This window comes from Elgaria multicarinata, chromosome 2, assembly GCF_023053635.1.
Source record: "Elgaria multicarinata webbii isolate HBS135686 ecotype San Diego chromosome 2, rElgMul1.1.pri, whole genome shotgun sequence".
Classification (NCBI taxonomy): domain Eukaryota; kingdom Metazoa; phylum Chordata; class Lepidosauria; order Squamata; family Anguidae; genus Elgaria; species Elgaria multicarinata.
In genome coordinates, this window is record NC_086172.1 from 42,499,052 (window position 1) to 42,518,520 (window position 19,469).

The 19,469-nt window shown below is 44.7% G+C and overlaps 1 protein-coding gene across 3 annotated transcripts in view; it reads right to left on the reverse strand.

Annotated features, from left to right (window-relative positions):
- ITGA6 (integrin subunit alpha 6) overlaps positions 1-19,469 on the reverse strand; it is a 68,700-nt gene that overhangs the window by 35,796 nt on the left and 13,435 nt on the right. For all 3 annotated transcript variants that reach the window (XM_063116390.1, XM_063116389.1, XM_063116391.1), the window contains exons 2-5: positions 9,744-9,871; positions 7,952-8,031; positions 5,987-6,248; positions 1,678-1,812 (exon numbers count right to left, since the gene is read on the reverse strand). In XM_063116390.1, the coding sequence (XP_062972460.1) occupies positions 1,678-1,812; positions 5,987-6,248; positions 7,952-8,031; positions 9,744-9,871 (605 nt within the window). The remainder of the gene's footprint in view (positions 1-1,677; positions 1,813-5,986; positions 6,249-7,951; positions 8,032-9,743; positions 9,872-19,469) is intronic.

Genomic DNA, 19,469 nt, shown 5'->3' on the forward strand with positions numbered 1-19,469 from the left:
AAGCTTTATCATTAGCAAACATCACAAAGTGTCATTGCCATATTTAATTCAGCAAATCAGAAACCATTTTAGAATGCCTGGAAACAGTGTAACTCGCACATCTTCTGTTGCCACTTCAAGTAAATATCACTCTAAAGGCAATTCTCAGCTTGCGCACACATGCACACACACACACACAGACAAATCTGCCTGAAGTGTTGGTGTAAAGTTGCTGCAATGATGGCATCAATTTATGAGTCACAGTGGCTCAGTAATTCCTACCTGATCATTTAACTACACAGATCACTAGACCCGGGGAAAGCCTGAAAAAAGCAACCACATGATGACCGTCATTGGGGGGATTGCTATTCCAGAGCGTTGTTTGGAGGCATAGTTCCTTGGAGTATTTGCATCCATAAACCCATCTCAGATAAAGGAAACAAACTCATTTGGTTCTTTATGTAAATTCCACCCCATACCGCCTTCCCTGCAACATTGTCTTGTGTGTCACCTACAACCAAATCCCAGGCAGTTTCCTGTACAATCCAAGCCAGGTAATCCAGAGGTGGAGGCGGGTAACAAATAAATAACACTTCCAAGTTTTTACCAGGCTTACCATCAGATTTTAGGGGCTCGAGGAGTAGCAGCAAAATATAACCCTTAACAATTGCAACAATACATTCTCAAAATTGGAGCCAGGAGCCCATCCGTCCCCCCTTGCAGGAAGGTTGCCAGTGTTGGGACTGTGGCAGTAACCCAATGATGCAGCGAGCAGAAAAGCAGCAGGGCAAGAGAAGCGATCCTCTCTCCAAGACCCAGAGCGGGGAATTTGCAAACGGGAGTTGGACAAAAAGGTTCCTCCGTTCCTGCCCTTTGGCCCAATGGCCTTGAGCAGCCAGGCATGCCCTGCTGCCAGGCAAGAGAGCAGGGATGAAGGAAAGGTGTTAGCACTCCTAGCCTTTAATACAGAGGTGCTGAACTTCTTTCAGCCTGAGATTGGGGCCATGAGCTGGAAGTCCCCCAACGCTGCCTTATGGAACGGTCACAATTCAATTCTTCAGAATCCCTAAGTCCCCTTATTGGAGGAGGCCCCTGAGTTGCAGGATGCTGTTTGCCCTCTTGGTTGCTTGCATCAAGAGAGGGAACTACTTTGATCACTCACCATTCGGGAGTTTCACTCCATCTAAACGCAGGCCAGCCATTCCCATCTTTCAAAACAGCCATTCAAGCCTTGCAAAGCAACCTCGGGAGCTAGCCAGCCATTTGGGAGCACAATTTTGATGCTTCCATTGGGAAAGCCCCTCTCAGCCGTCACAGGCCTGTTTCAGTGGCAAAGAATACCACAGACTTTTTGATGCTCTGTGCTTGAGGTCACGTGACTTCAGGCGCCTGAACCTCGTCCCGTACTTACCGTGTGCGAGGGGGAGCGATTATAATCATGGTCTCAGAACGTGTTGGTCCTTGACGGTGCTCTCAAATATGTCATCACATTAGCAGCTCTTAGGGCCTACCCCAGAGTACCGTTTTACACTTCAAATGAGCCATAAAAATGGAGGAGGAAGAGGGCTTGAATGACTAACTCTTGGCATTAATGCAAGAGGAGGTTCATAAGTGAATTACATTCCAGCAGCACTTTAAGCTATTGCTCCATATTTAGATAGCGATTTTCTGGAGTTCCTCTGAAGAGCGTAATCCTACCTAAATAACTGTTGGCTGGAACAGGAACTAGGTTCTCATCTTGGCTTCTCTCACCACCCACTTCATAAGGGCCATCATCCACAAAGATATCCCTTTCAAGAAAGGTTTGATTCCTTTGCTCTGCACGAACCACTCCTGGAAGAATGAGATGGCAAAAACACAAAGAACACAAAAGCAAATGTGCGATGAATGACAAAGGCAGGGGAGGGAAATTAAATAAAACAGCAGCTCTTAAAGAATAAAAGAAAGAAAGAAAACACAACCATGGTATAATTTTGTGGAGAAGGGAGGGAATTCTGGACTTGGTTTGAAAGTTTCATGATGCCATGAAAGGTGCTGAAATGTATGATCAGGGCAATGCATACACGCCGTGAATAATTGACTACATATTGTGTTGGTCGTAAAGCACGCCACTTAGACTCGTGCCCGTAACTCATTCTACTTCGGATAGTTGGAGTCTGCAGAGTCTGGATTATCCTGTCTGGGTAGGGGATGGCAAAGGGCCAGGAAGGGAGACAAGCAGTCAGGTACGGAGGCAGAGAGGTTAGAGCTGTAAGGAAGAACACAGAGAACCTTGAGAAGACCAGATAGAGGATTTTGAAAATGAGCTCGCAGGTTGCAGCCCGGCACTCTCTCAGGCCTAAGGTACATGAGCAAACCTTGAGGGTCTGAGTGCCGTCTGTGGATCCCACAATCACTCCTTTGAGGGAAAGAAGAACAAGCCTTCAAAGGGAACTGAGCCCAGGAACAATGGGTAACTTCTGTTTCAAGGAGAAGCTGGCTATGCAGAATGCTGACTAGTTGACCGTGGCGGCAATCACAAAGCCATTCCCCTCCTCCAACTCAGACTTAACCCGGGGGAGGGGGGATACGACACATTGCTTTGGATTCTGAGAGGTCTACTCCTTCCCTCTGTAGCCTGTAGCCTGCTGCATGACCACCCAGGATCTCTGAAGGGGCAGGGGCCCCTCCTGAATAACATGGGATGGGACATGAAGTGCTTAGTTGTAGGTGATTTCCCCTCCCTCCCCAGTCATCTCCCTCTGCCCTATCTCACTTCGTCGAATATGCACTCCTGCACAGAGATATGTTTGTAATATAAAATATATATACACTTGGCGGTAAAACATGCCAATATCCATGCACACGTCTCTCACAGCTGATTGGCTGTTCGCTGAGCCTGGAACTCACTGTGAACAGCAATGACCTTGCAAGGGGGTGGGGTTTTACACTGCACACGTTCTTCGCAATGGACGTGACAGAGGCGGAAAAACCATGACAAAAGCAGTCACGGAAATTCCAGCAAAAATGAAGGGTGGAGCTGAGATCACTGTGGGAGCAGGTGAACGTCATGTGGCCCATTAGTGACGACTACGATACAATCCTGCAATGAACGCCTGGTGTAGCCCAATGGTGCCACTTGCTTGCTTGACAGTGGGGAGCCAGTGAGCAAGCAGGCAGTGGCATCACTGTGCTCTGAGGGGATTTCTCCAAGGCAATGGACCCTAAGGCCCATCCTCTGGAGGAACCCCAAGAGGTGGCACAGCCTGGGTTGGGTTGCCCCTTGGGCTAGATTAGGCCCACAGGCCAGAGGTCCCGCATCCCAATCTAATATGATGATTCATTTTTGTGCTGTAATTCAGTCAGGACATAATGTTACAGGATCAGTCCTACTACGAGGCAGAGTGAGGTGGTTGCCTTGGGTAGCTGATTTGGGGTGTCATTAAAGGGCACCAAATTGTTACTTATTAATTTATTCTTATGGGTATTTCACTCCTATTGAGAGGCGTTTGTGGAATTTTCTGCCTCAGATGCCAAAATAACTTGGACAGCCTTAGGTACTGCTGTCAACAAGAAAGACTCAGAAATGAACTGTGCATATTCTAATTCCCAAATTAATATTATGAATTCTCTGAACTAAACTGTAAGGTAAATAAAGCAGAAAACAGGGCAAAGGGATGGATAAAACCAGGGGTGAGCAACTTGTGGCCCTCCAGATGTTTTAGCCAACAACTCTCATCGGCTCTAGCCAGCATAGCGAGTGGCGAGGGTTCATGGGAGTTGTAGGCCCAAATATCTGGAGGGCCATACATTAATTACCCAGCTCTGGATAAAACAGAAGGAGAAGAGAAGGGGGGAAATCGAGTCATTGCTTGCATAAGTATGTGAATAAGAGATGGCATTTCATAACAACAAGAGCACCATCGTTGCTCTTCAGTGTATACTTGTATTTGTAAACTCACAGCACAATTCTATACATGTTTAAACAGAAAAAGCCCTATGCTGGCAGGCCTTTTTCCTGTGTAAACATGCATAGGTTTTAGCCTTTAATAAAGCTTCCCCCCCCCAAACTCTAGCATCATAACATTTGCAAATGTTCATCGTTTTAAAATCCCTGAAGAACTAGCTCTCCACTATCTGCAACAACTCACTTCTACTCACTCTAACAAGCAAACAAGACACCCTCACAAAACACATGTGATTTCCCCAGGACATAAAGGAGCCCTCTTAAAAACCAAGTGCCGTGGCAATAAATACTTGAAATTAAAGCCAAGTGATCACTCAATTTGAAATACCGTATCAGGATGGTCAAATTTTCTTGACAAAATCCAGTATGGGGAAGGGGTGGGTGGGGTTTCTCTCAAGGAAACCTTGCACCAAGGCTCAGAGAATTTGCATGGTTCATGTGCCAGGCCACGGTGTACACTGCAAGCATTTATCACAGGGATGAAAGGTCAGAGGAGAACAGAATTCCACAGTTGTTGGAAAAACAGAGTGCAGCAAGAAAAACAACGCTTTCTTGAATAAGGAAAGAATAGCAGCAGGGGGTGGGGGGTGGACACACACATGTTTTGCAGCTTTTCATCATAAATAAGCTGAGGAAAATCCCTTGGCTCTTTAATTTAATTTGCAGTCCAACTTGATTAGTACCCATCTCGAGCATGGTTTTTTCCTTCCCAAAGAGGTCAATGGATATTTCCCTGGCTACAAATATTGAACAATAACCTAGGCTATTTCTACATATATCTAGCATTTCTTCTTGCCTAATCTTCCACAGCATTTGAACCCCAATTGATGGGCTCCTTCTGGTTTCTTCTTATAAGGACAAGTTCATATATTTGCTGGTGTAATGGGGGCTCTGATTAAGTTCCATAGGCCCCTTCCCCACATAGCCAGGAGCATCACCTATGCTGATCCCTTAGTACAGGGGTGGGGAACCTCTTTTATCCCAAGGCCCAGATTCAATTTCAGGGAAGCTCTCAGGGGCTGCCTTCCAGTGCTGGGAAGGGTCAAAGACAAATTGGGCAGGGTCAAAAAACAAAACATACCAGCCTATTGTAGCTTAAAGCTCTTACTGCCAGTAAGTCAGCCTTAGGGGAGGCATTTCAACCTTTTACAATGGGGGAAAAACTGAACTGAAACTGGGAACCCACAAAATAACTGATGTTTGGGGAAAACTGGGGTGGCACCAGAGGAAGGTGGCAGGGCCATCTGGTGGGGCCCAGAAGGCCAGATTGGGACCCCAGAAGGGCTGGATTTGGCCCCCTGTCCTAAGGCCCCCCACCTCTGCCCTAGCACTCTGCATCCAGACTAGGGAGACTGGAACTAGAGATGAGCAGAGGCATCCCATCCCATAACACAGAAAGCCTTGCAGCAGTCTGCTTCCTTCTTTCAAGTCCTGTTTCCCACATGTCCAGCCTCCATGTTCAGGGGCGATATACCTGGGTTTTTCATACCCTGGAAGCAAGCAGTGTTCTGGTTCCCTGGGGCATCAGTCTGGCTACTACTGGATTGAGTGTAGAAGAAGGAGAACTTGGCCAGACCCAGCATCAGCCCTTTTATTCTCACAATTTAGCTAAAGCGCCAGTTCCAGAGCATGGAAAACAGATACGCCCATGGTTTGTGGACTCCCTAAACTTTTTGGAGAAGTGCATAAGAGGCAGCATTTGTACAGCTAAAGAGTTTGCAAAGCACAGAACTGGTTCTGATATTGGTTAGAGTCTTTTGTAGGAAACTGAATACATTGGGGTAGTATATTCAGTGTTGCTAATCTACCAGAGCCCATTAGGTTGTGCTAGTGGCGGGAATGATAGTTTCTTACAGCAACTCTGGATGCTACCTGAAACTAGAATTTCTGGAACAGGACAGATAAGTGGAGTCCCATTCCAGAAACGCGAGGTTCAGCTGGGTTGCGTCTGCTGGAAGATGTGGTATCTTCCTGTAGTTTCCACCAGCACAAGGGCACGATTGGATTTTGCTCTTAATCTGAAAATGCACAAGAGGAGCGCAGGGAAAAACCAAGCCATACCTTTCCAGTGATAGGTCCCCGGTGCCCCAAATACAATATAATGATAGTCTCTGGTGAAAGTGGCAGCGACGCCTTGCTGGCATGAGCCAAACTTCGCGTGGCCTCTCATCCGGCCGTCACAAAAACTCCACTGTGCACCATCCATGTTATCCTCCTCGTTGATGGTGAGGTCCTGGCTCAGGACATAACAATTTCCAATGATATCTCGGGTTTCCATATCAGTGTTTGTGAATTGCCTTTTCTCGTAGCGATGTGCACAGGTCTGTAAGGTACAAAAAAAAAAAACTCCCACAGATAAGCAAAACACAAACCGGAAGAGTTTGTCACCTCCTCTGCAAAGGAAATGAAAAACGGCCATGGCTGGTTTTAGTTATATTCATCTATGCATGGAAGCCCACAATGGTCCACTGCTTTAACCAAAACAAAAATGCAGGTTGCTTACCTGGAACCGTAGTTCTTCTAGTGGTCATCTGTGCATTTACACACTATAGGCACAGAAGCCCATAGTGTGTGATGCACAGAGACCACGAAGAAGAACCATGTAATCAGGCTAATGGTACCTGAAAAAGATATTAATGTTCATCTGCACCCTTACTCAAGAGTAAAACCCACCAAATTCAGTAGGACTTTCTGCAGGGGCAGGGACAAAAGGATTGGGCAGCAAGGCTTGTAACATTTTATTATTTATTCTAGTAGCTTATATACCACTTTTCTTCATGAGGTGATCAGCTTACGTAATGCAATACATAAAAGCAGATCCAATATAAAATTACACACACATCCCCAAACTCCCCAAATCAGCCACAAAACAAATCATGGGGGCAACAGTGCAAAAAATAACAACTTCTAAGCGAACCGATCAACCAAAATACTTCTGAAATACCTCTGTTTTGGCCAAATACCTAAAAGAATGAAGAAGGGCATTTCAGGGCCACTACTGAAAAGGTCCTGTGTTTAGTGCATGGTTTAGGCAACGTGTGGCCCTCCAGAAGTTTTGGCCTACAACTTCCAACAGCCAGCATAGCCAAAGGTGAGGGAAGATGGGAATTGTAGGCCAAAACATCTGGAGGGCCACAAGTTGCCCACCCGAGACTAAGTGGCTGCCCTCCACACCTTATTGGACAGTGGCACCTGGAGCAAGGCCTCAGATCTTGATGTACAAGCTAGATTCATTACCAAGCACCCAAAAGAAATGCACTTATTTCGCAGGGAGCAGAACTTCTGTTACTGCAGCAGATGGAAGGAACTTCCTGTTCCTGTTGCCACCTTTGGCCCACGGGCTTTTGCTGGTCAGGACAGCAGGGAGCAATAAACACCTGAAGGGTCTGATGCTAAGCAAGCAGGAAGAGGGCAGGCCCATGGCTCTGGATAAATATATGGCTGAGTAGCTGGGAACCAGGTCTATATCCTGAGTAAAAATCATGCAACTGTGACAGCACACAACTTTACCTTGGCAATAAATGTCACTATTTTTTATCAGGTACATATGCACAGGATTGCAGTTAAATGAGTGCTAAGAGATTAAAGGCACAATCCTATGCATTTTTGGACAGTGACAGTCCTACATCTCCCAGCATTCCCCAGCCAGCATGGCTGGCTGAAAGATGCTGGGAGCTGTAGACTTTTTTCTGTCTAACCGTGCATAGAATTGCACCCTCTAAAAAAAAATAATTAGGCTGCAATGCTATACCCACTTACCTGGGAGTAAGTCCCATTGACTCAGTGGAGGCTTATGGCTGAGTAGCTAGGAACCCTAAATATTGCAGATGCTTTTCTAGTTATTGACAGCATCAACACCAGCACAGTGTGAACATCAAAACTAGGTTATATATTTCTCTGCGCCTACGGCAGGCGTTACACCTTTCCTTGTGTTTTTTCTTCATTAAAATATCACTACAACTGTAGGGGGAAATACCAAGAAGTCTAATAAAATGTTTACAAGCTGGTGACTCCTTGTAAACTTACCACTACTTTTCCACCGGGCCCTTGACTTTGGACAGTTACTCCCATCCATTGGTCTTCCTTGCTTTCTTTGCTCAGATCAACTGAAAAATCAACACAAGATGGTTTGCTTCTTCTTTTTTAAAGCATATTTACTTACATACATATTATTTGAACCATGAATCCATTGACTAAATTCCATTTCGTACCTGAAAGAATCTGTAGATGGCACTGTTTGTCTACAGTAGCAATACAATATCTTAACCGCTCCTCAGTGTTATATTGCTGTATCGCAGGGATGGAAAACTTGTGGCCCTCCAGATGTTTTAGCCAACAACTCCCATCAGCTCTAGCCAGCATAGCGAGTGGGGAGGGATCATGGGAGTTGTAGTTGCACCCTCAGCATTATGGGAACATCAATATTATATTCCAGGGGTCCCCAACAGGCGCCCACAGGGACCTCCAATGGCACTTGCAGAATTCTCCCTTCCCTAACCCCTTCAAAAGAATTGTTTTAAGAAAAAACTTCAAAAATGTCTTCTCCCTTTCTAACTTCTAGCCTTTCTCTTTCTCTCTCCTCTCTCCCTTTGCTATTTCCCCCTCCTTCCAGCCTGTAGCTTTGCTATTTCCCCCCTACACACACTCCACTACCTCTTTAGCTTACTTTTGACTAGCTAGGCACCCACGGCAGCCATTATGTGACTAACCACATCCACCATTAGAGCCATTTTGTGGTGGCACCCACAGCAGCTTCTCAAATTCCTACATGTGCCCATGGGCCCAAAAAGGTTGGAAACCCCTGGTATATGCTATACAAATAGGGCCTGCAACAAAATCAAAACACTGCAGTGTGGAATGCTCCATGTCCAGGATTCCACTGATACCATTCCATTCCATTCCATTCCCTCCACTCCTCATTTTCTGTTTCCCCCCCTCCGACAGTTAATCAGCATTTCTTGGAAAACCACTGCCAGTCAGTGACTGGGTTCACACAATACGATAAGCCCTACTCAAGGACTGAAAATGGGTTGAGTGTGGGTTTATTTATTTTATTTATTTATTACATTTATACCCCACCTTTTTCCCTACAAGGAACCCAAAGCGGCATACATAATTCACCTCCTCTCCATGTTACTCTCACAACAACAACCCTGTGGGGTAGGTTGGGCTATGACTCAGTGATTAGCACAAAGTCACCCAGTGGGTTTCCATGGCTGAGTGGGGACTAAAACCTGGATCTCCCGACTCCCAGTCCAACAACTTAGCCACTACACCACACTGGCTGTTGTCATCGTTAAACCATGGGTTATCATGTTGTCTGAATCCAGCCATGCTAATAAACTATAGTTTGTTAACCACAAACAACCCACAAATCACAACCCAACAACAAACCAGAGGTTCTCTTCAGGGGTTGTTCATAGTTAACAAACCATGTATTGTTAGCCCGGATGAGTTCACATAACATGATAAGCCACATTTCAACAACAACCCACCCTCAGCTCTTGAATGTGGGTTATCATGTTGTCTGAACAAAGCCAGTGTTGACAGTGGACCAATTGACCAATGGTCTGACTCGGTATGAGGCAACTTTCTAAACTCCTAATCTGCTTGTGCAGGAGAACTTGGGGATTGTGCCCATGTTGAGCCCCTTATCAGTATAATTAAGAAGCTCCAAAGCAATGTTTTCAACTGCAAAATAAGAGGTCCCAAAATATCAATCAAATCTACAGACAAATAAGATTCTCCAGTGGTTTCAAAGACAAATAGTCAAACTCTGCCCTGAAGCAGAACAAAATCTAGATATTGCTGAGCTCACCTCCCTCATCAAATTTTATACGTGTGCAAGGCACATCTGGAGTGGTGATGTCACAGCTGTAGAGACCTCCAGTTCTATTGGCGTGCTGCGTTGGGAAAGCTTTTTGACGAGGCGCACCAACCAGCAACCTGTTGAGAGATGAACAGCAGAGCATGTTTGAGAAATGGATAGCTGGTGTTTCACAGAAGGACTGCCAGAGGGAGAAACTGGAATCTAAAAAAAAAAAAAAAACATCTGGAAGAAAATAAAATATTTTAAATTCTTTTTCTAATTTTTAAGGATGCCAAACTGTCCTAAAAGGGCCCAAGGGCCAAATTCCATTTCAGAAGAGTTTATTGGGGCTGCATTCTAGCAGTTGGCAGGATGAAAGGCTAAAGGGGAAGCACCAAAATTATTAGCGTATTTTAGCTTGGAGCTCTTAACACCAGTAATTAAGCCTTAGGAGAAGCATTTCAACCTTTTACAATTGGGGGGGGGGAATAAAAACTGAGAATGAGGCAGGGCCAAGGGGTGGGGCCGTCTGGGGACCCCTAGAGGGCCAGACTGGAACTCCAGCAGAACCAGATTTGGCCCCAAACCTGAAGTTCTACACCTCTGTTCTAGCAGGTGGATCTTAATTATTTTCATTTTACTTGTTTGTTTATTTTACTCCACCCAGTAACCAAGGTTCTGTGTGCAGTATATATGGATCTCCCAGCAGGGTTATCAAGCACCTGCTTATTATCCCTACTCCTCTTTGCGTGGTGGGCATGTCACCTCCAATGCCCAAGCATCAATTCTCTGGCCTGGTTCAGACAACACGCGGCTAAACCATGCTGCTTAACCACAAAATGGTTACGGAAATGCATTAAGGTTTAGCATGTTGTCTGAACCAGGCTATTGGGTCTGGTTCAAACGTGGCATGGACACCCTGCCCAGTCCCACCAACATCCCAGGCATGCCTGATGGGTACGCGGGAGAGGGACATCTCAGTGGCTGCTCCTCCAAGGCTCTGGAACTCCCTTCCCAGAGAGGCGAGGCTGGCTCCCTTTGTGCTACACTTTCAGAGGCAAGCAAAACCTTTTTTTGTCCCAGCAGTCTTTTGGAAGTACTCTGGACATTAGTATTGGATTCCTCCCCCCACTTTTAATCTGTTACTGTTTTTTTTAAAAAAAACGTATTTTTAATTTTACTGTAGGTTTAATTCTATTTTAACTCTTGTAAATTTATATTTATATGTTTTAATTGTACATGTTTTAATCTTGTAAACTGCCTTGAGTCCCAGTAGGTGAGATATAATAATCTGGTTGAGGAGGGGGAAAGATGTCGTCTGAGTTGGGGGGTGGGGAATGGATGATTGTTTGCTGTCATTTACCTTCTTTTAGTTCCCTTTGTTTAAGTGCCACATGTCTCAGGCTGCTTTATTGGTACTTAAAAGTCAGACATGTTCATACAGCATGCACCTCTATTAATTATCCATGAGTGACAACTGCCCTTTAGACGCTGCTTCCTCTCCCATGGATCCAGTCTTTGTTTGCCTATGGAGACCAGCTCATTGATTCCCTTATGTTTGGGAGCTTGTAAATCCTATCAGCGGTGTTGCTTCTCACCCTCCCTGAGATCTGTGTCCCTCATCATGGTGGCCCTTGCTCCTCCCCAGTGCCAGCTCCAAGGTTTTGAGGACCCTTGGGCAAGACATCCTCACTGGGTAAACCTTCTTGCCGCTATTGTCATCAGCTGTACTTGCTCCTCATCTTCTGTTCTTGCTCCTCATCCTCTTTCTCATCATTGTTGTTAAAATCTTGATACCAGCACATTTTATGGTGCATTTCTGATTTTCACATATGCACTCTGATTATGGAGTCCTAAAAGATGCTTTCAGCAGCATGTGTGAAATCCGTCTGGATGCAACCTTCCTGTTCCAACTTTAACACTGGCATGTCTTGAGTATTACCAGTTTAGCCAGGAGGGCCCATAGCCCTAGGGTGGATCTACACAGCGTCCTGAAGGTGCTTGCGTGCGCCTCCAGTGCGCCCCGAAACTCTTTGTGTAGATCCTGCCTACCTGGCCAGAAGAGGCAGAAGAAGGCGGGGCGGCGGCTTCTTCTGCCGAGCTCTCCGACCCGGGTGGCACTTTCGCCGGCAGCAGGAGGCCGGCGGGGAGGTGGGCGGCGGCAGCGGCAAGGACTCCCCAGCGAAGCCGCCGAGCCCAGGAACTTTTCGCCCCGTCCCCGCAAGGGGCGATGCGGGGCCGCCTCCGCCTCCGCCTCTTCTGGCCAGGTAGGGCAGGATATACACAAAGAGTTTCAGGGCGCACTGGAGGAGCACGCAAGTGCCTTCAGGACGCTGTATAGATCTCCCCCTAGACCAAACAGGCATGCTGGCTGAGGGTGATAGGAGTTGTAGCTTTGAAGGGCACCATGTTGGAGAAGGCTGCCACATGCTTTGCTGAAAAACATTCCAGATTCAGACGCTAGTTAAAGAAGCTGGGCTGAGCAATGCCCCCGCCCTGAGCTGTTGTAAATCAGATAAGACAGCACTATGCTCGAGGGCCTAATAGTCCAATTCAGAATATGGCCATCTCACATATTCAATTGCCAGAAATGGTACCAGGAGAGAAATACTTACAGACTCAAGATAGTTTAGCATTTACCATCTAGCACTCTATCTCTGGGGTGGCCATGCAATTGCCCCTGGAAACCTCATCATCACTGGAAGCTTGTCCCCTGATATGCTGCCTCTGAATGCAATGGTTCAATGTAGCTGTCCTGCCTAGCAGCCACCATAAGACCTATCCTCTATGGAAAACATCTGATACTCTGATTCAGTCTTTGCCAATCTGACACACACACCCAGAAGTGTTGGGACTACAAGTCCTGTAATCCGCAGAAAGCACAATCCCTTTGTATAGGAATGAAGAGATTTGTAGTACAACAGATTGGATGGGTGCCAGATTGGAGAAGCCTGATCCAATCTTTTTTTAAGGCATCTAAAACTGGAGGTGATCACCACATCCTATGGCCATGAGTTCAATAAGAGAGTGCAATCCTAAACATTTATACTCAAAAACAAGCCCCATTGAGTTCAATAGGGATTTACTCCCAGGTAAGTAATTAAGATCGCAGTCTTAATTACACATAGGCCAGATCCATACCTTGTGTCAAATCATAGAATCATAGAATAGTAGAGTTGGAAGGGGCCTGTAAGGCCATCGAGTCCAACCCCCTGCTCAATGCAGGAATCCACCCTAAAGCATCCCTGACAGATGGTTGTCCAGCTGCTTCTTAAATGCCTCTCGTGTGGGAGAGACCACAACCTCCCTAGGTAATTGGTTCCATTGTCATACTGCTCTAACAGTCAGGAAGTTTTTCCTGATGTCCAGCCGGAATCTGGCTTCCTGTAACTTGAGCCTGTTATTCCGTGTCCTGCACTCTGGGATGACTGAGAAGAGATCCTGGCCCTCCTCTGTGTGACAACCTTTTAAGTATTTGAAGAGTTAAAATACTTAATTAAATGCTATATCCCTCTTGCGCATTTATATCTCATAGGACACACAATGACAATTGTTGCAGTATTTTGGATAATGTGGAATAAAAAGCAGGAAATAACACCATGAAATTGGTATATGGAATGTGTCACATGTCCCAACAGTTATCAGTGTGCTTCAGCACCAACATAAAGCAGTAGTGAAGAACTCCCTTTTGTCTCCCCTGAACTCCTTGCTGTGAACCTTTATCGCGTCTTCCTTTTCATTTCTCGGAAAAGAGAAAGCCACAACTTCTTTCCCAAAAATATCTCTCCTGGAACTTCACTTCTCTCCCTTGGGAGAAAGCTCTGTTGGGATTTACTGCTCAGTAACTGTGCATACAATCGAGCTGAACGCAAGATACAGAAGGAGCAAATGGCCATCACTATATTATATATATTCTTTTTTCTATTACTCTTACAAAAACTTTTTCTAAAGGTCCATGTTGATGTTTGCTTTATAACGTTTTTAAAACTTTACTTATTTATTTATTTATTTATTGCATTTCTATACCACCCAACAGCTGGAGCTCTCTAGGCGGTTTACAAAATTAATTAAACATAATAAAGGATCAAGGTGAAATTTACCACAAGTCACTGATAAGCATGTTAGCAGCAGTTGGCTGCCTGGTCTGGGTGTTCCCTGAACAAATATGTGTTTCCTTTTGAACTTCAACCCACCCAGACAGTGTGTGGTGAACTGACTTGGTTTGGCTTGAAGAAAATGCTCAGGGCAATTCAAAAATTACTTTCAGTTCCTTCTTGCCGCAGAGTTACAGGAGCAAGAAGCTAAAAGACACCTGATCAGTGCGGTTGAATGAAAGGCCTTTTGGGATGACAGGATGTGGTCAGGTGCAGAAGAGGACAGGACTCCTGAAACTTTATTTTATTTTCAATTTGGAGGTCAGATTTTTCTTTCATTACATCATTCCAAATAAATTTATCAGTTAACTGTGCTCCTGGCACCTTTAATAGTTGTGTGGAAGAGTGAATTTAGAATTGTAGAAACGAAGAATAGTAGAGTTGGAAGGGACCTATAAGGCCATTGAGTCCAACCCCCTGCTCAATGCAGATTTCAGCAGATGTGGCTTGCATGAACAACATACAGCTCCAGAAATTCCCTCTTCTGCACATCTATTAAAGGCGCAGGAGTCCTCTTTTGAATCTGATCACCCTAAGGTAGAATCCAGAAAACCCACATTTTAAATTTGTGCAAATGTAGAAACATCCCGACCAGGCAACTTCCCCCAAATACAAGTATCACAGTACTCTATATAAATGGGATTTGGCTCAGAAATCAAATCCCAATCCTACACCATCCCTTGCAGAGTGGAGTAATTGTTTGTGCAGATTCAGTGGAACATAAAGAGTTGCCTTGCTGGATCTATCTAAACATCCATCTTGTCCTGCACTTTATCTTCAGGAATGTCCTGCTAGATGTTCCTGAAAAGTTCATGAACAGGGCATGATGAAGGAAGCCATTCCCTGCTATTTGTCATCAGCCTCTGGCAATCACAGCAGCTTCTGAATATGAATGTTTTCTTGGGAATGGGTTCATCTGTCACAACATGGTTAAACTGATGTGCAAACTACAAATTGGTACATATTTGCCTGATTTCCATGATCCTTCCTGCTCCCATCAGGGGCATTAGGATCATGAATGTTAGCCAAATTGGAGGAAATGTGTACAACACAAACACCCAGTTCACAAATGATTTGTTCATGTGGTAGTGGGCATATGTATTCTCATGTCCGCTCTCCACCATACACATGAACGTAACAGCATATGCAAACTCTGGACAGACATCCATGTTGAAGATAATGAGTTGTTCTCCAACCAGGACAGAAAATGGAACACCTCTGGTATAAGTCCCTGATTGGGTACTTATCTGGCTGTTGATATGAATTCTGGTGGTCATATTGTCTATCCAACAGCTGCTATATGGACTTGGAATGGAATCAAGGCCAGATCTACACCAAGCAGGATATAGCACTATGAAAGCAGGATATAAGAGGCAGGAGCCACACTACTGCTTTATAGCGGTATTGAAGTGCACTGACAACTGTTGGGGCCCATGACACATACCATATACTGCTTTCATAGTGCTATATCCTGCTTGGTGTGGCTCCTGTTGGTTGGGGTTGATGGGAATGGAAGTCCAAAACATCATAAGGTCAGTAGGCTGACAACTGTTACCCAGAGGACCTTCTCTTCTGCAGCTCCCAGACTGTGGAATGGCCTGCCAGAGGAGTCACGTCAACTTAACAGTCTATTAGCATTTAAGAAAGCTATTAAGACTGATCTCTTCTGGCAGGCCTATCCAGTGGAATCTTAGGATGTTTTTAGAATGTTGTAACAATTCATATTTATGTATTTTATATTTGCTGTTGTTCCTCACCTCGATCAGAATGGAGAGGCAGGTAAAATAATAATAATAATAATAATAATAATAATAATAATAATAATAATAATTGCAGCAATCCAACTGTTGCTCACCCAACCTGGGGATTCTTGATTATAGTGCAGTTCTGATGTGAGTGGTGTTGCAAAATTTAGCCTTCAGAAATGCTGAACTTTGGGCAGACTCACCTGGCTAATAGCCTAGTTATTTTTTGCCTGGCTTGGCTGTAGCTGGGTTTCTTAGTGACCTGCCAAGACACCTAGCAGGTATCAGGGTGCCGACCCCTGGCATTCACAAGAAGGGTCATCTGCCAATCTATTCCTCAGTCACTTGGGATATGTTCTTTTGCCCACACCTTTAAACTTGGCTACCTCACTGACCTCCTATGTCTCCATATGGTTGGTGGACAAGTTAAACTCCACCAGTCCCAATACGGATCCTTGAGTAACTGGTCACACTCTTGAGATCAGGGCTGTTGTGACTATAAGATGTTTTAAATAAAGAGGAAGAGGGGGAAATCCATACTGGTCTCAGTGGTCCTTTTTTCCAATTACTATGCACAGGATCAGGCTGCACAGCACAATCCTTAGCCTGTTTATTTGGGAGTAAAATTCCCATTGAAATGAACAGCAAGGACTGAGATGTAATTACCATTCAGAGCGAAATATTCCATTAACAACCCATTAATTTTATAGCCTGGACTGTTAAAATGAAGGAAGGAGAGTCAGCTTAAGAGCAATTCCTGCCTTTGGCATGGCTGCCCTTTGCAACGTCCCTCACTGAGGAGGCATCTTTTATTTCAGCTCATTTTTATTCTGCTTCCATCTTGCTTTGGATTTACTACTTCTGGAACAATGCCTCTTTCCCCAATATTCAACCCAATTTTGAGATGCTTCAGACCCTCGGAGAACCCATTTTCATTTTAATTCAGGCTAAGGGAGTTGGCTGTTTCTCTGAGAACTTTCCTGGATAATTGTCTCATAAAGGAATAAGAGGATACTTGATGGAGCCTCTGGCTAGATTTTTTAACAAGAAAGTATGTGTGCAGGGCAGGATGGGAGAATCTGCCCCACTCTGCAGTTTTACAAAAGATGTGCTTTTGTTAAGATGCCAGACACCTTAATTGAGAAAGTGATGTGGGAAATGTTCTGTTTTTCTTTTGTATGTGTGTTGGGGTGGAGAGGAGATTGAATTAAATTGTAAAAACAACAACAACACAAAAAACAAAACCACTCTGTTTTTTTATTAGCCTTAGAAGAAACAACATTTATAGGATGCCAGTTTCCTTGCTGGGGCTCCGCCTGTGTATAGAGCTGGTGAACACTACCGTTCCTCCGTAAAACTGTGTACCCAAGCATGGAGGAGTATTAGTACTGCTCAGTTGTGTGAAGGAGTCCAGAGCAAAGACTAGCAGCAGTCCTCACAGGTTTGCCGCCGGGAAATTTTAAACCCTAGATTTAATTGTCTTATGGCTGGCCCTTGAGATGGTCATGGGTATGACTTCAGTTGCGAAGCACACTAACACTTCTCTTTCCACCCCTTTGGTCCCCAATCACCATGCCAGAAGCATTTACAAATGCTTCTATGCCCCTTATATGTTAGAATGTTTGCCAGCCCTGAAAAACAAAACACTCTGGGCATGTACAGTTGTGCATTTTAAGCTCATTTAAATCAAAGCACCACCCAAATAAAATGCTACTGTGATGCCCTCATCACCTGCCACTGTCTGGTGTTAATTTGGGGTGGGGGGTGAGGCCTTGGGCTGTAGGATCCTGGATTTGGGCTCGGAGGTCCAGCTCTAGATGCACCACCGAGTCCCCACTTCTGCTAGTTCAGAGTCACAACCATCAGGGAAGCAGAAACTGTACACACACACACACACACACACACACACACACACACACACACACACCTTGCTTCAGAAAGTCTTTGGGGTCTATTCAAGATTCTGAGGGACAGGGACATAGGAAAGCTGCCTTGTCACCGAGTCAGACCACTGGTACATCTAGCTCAGTATTGCTGGCACTGGCTGGTAGCAGCTCTCCAGGGTTTCAGGCAGGATTCCTTCCTAGCCCTAAATGGAGAATTTGGGGATCAAACCTGGGACCTTCTGCATTCAAAGCAGGTACTCTACTACTGCGCTATGGCAAGAAAGGACATTGCAGGAGGTCACCAATGTGATATCAAAGTGAAATAGCCCAAGGGACAAAACAGTGAAACAGTAACGTACTATACTAAAAAAAAAATAGTATACTGGTTTTGATCCACAGAGCCCTAAATGCTCTGGGATCAGCCCAGTGTAGCAAAAGGACCACCTTCTATCATGTGAGCCTGGCCAGTGGTTAAGATCCCCATTGGAGGTCTTGCTCCAGGTACTCTTCCCCACTCCATTTCTGGGGCAAAATAACAGGGGCAGGGCCTTCTTGGTGGTGGTGCCTCACTTGCGGAATTTTCTCCCCATGGCACTACATGATGGTTTTCAATTGTAATGTAAAAACATGGTTAATCACCCAGGTGTTCAGTGCTCTTTCAATTATATGTCCCATTTAAATTACAAGATGCCTGTTTGATTAATCCTGGGGGTGTTTTATTACATTATAGTGCTGGGTTTTAATTATGTGGCATGGATGTTTCAGTGTATTTCCGGTCCATGTCAACTGTGTTCCTTCATAAGGATTCTCTGTGGAATGCCCTTCCCAGGGAGATCCAACTGCTGTCCTCATCGTATACGTTGAGACACCAAGTTAAGACCTTCCCTCTTCAAGCAGGCATTTAAACTTTAATCTGTTGCTTGATTATACATTTTACAGCTGGTTCCTCAATGTTTTCAATATTTTAAAATGTTTTTAATGTTTACTATTGTATTATTTTGATACTTTTATTGTTGTTACTTTGCTGTTGTTTGGTTTTATGATTGTAAACCGCCGTGAGGTAGTTGAGCAGTATACAAATCTAATAAATCTGCTCCATCTCATTTCCACATTAATTTGCCAAGGATAGAGCCTGGGACCTTCTGCATGCCAAACAGATGCCCTGCCACTGAGCCACAGGCCTTCCCTTATGTTATGATGTAATTATGTTCCCATCTGCACATTAATCCAAGAGATCAGGTCAGTTTGCACTGGAATTCACAACGACCAAATTCCTCAGGCAGCCCAAGCTGCATCCAACAGATGAATGAAGCGAGGGCCTTTTCAGTGGTGGCATCTCAGGGCTCATGTACACCAAGCAGGATAGTCCACTATGAAAGCGGTATATAAAAGGCAGGAGCCACACTACTGCTTTATAGTGGTACTGAAGTGCACTGACAACTGTTGGGGCCCATTGACACATACTATATACTGCTTTCATACCGCTATATCCTGCTTGGTGCACCTCCTGCCTTTTATATACCATTTTCATAGTGGAATGTCCTGCTTGGTGTAGATGAACCCTATGTCATGAAATACGCTCCCCAGAGAGGTTCACCTGGCACTTACATTGTGGTCTTTTTTGGCAAAGACCTTTTTATTCTCCCAGTCCTTCCGTTTTTAAAAACAAGTTTGTGCTTTTTAGATTTTAGAGCTATTGTTGGTTTTACTTTGGTGTTTTGTTATAGCTGGTTTTGTTTTGTTTTTTGAAAAGTGAAAAAAAGCATGCCTAAATAAATAAATAAAACAAAGAACTTTGGATAGCAGGTCACGGTGGGAGGAGAATGATAGCTTAAATAAATTCAGGTCATAAAGCAAAGACAACCTTTCTCCAAAGCCAAAAAGCAGCACTAAAAAGCAGCACCTTATAGCCTGGAAAAGCAGCAATTTCCAGGCTATAAGGGACACAGA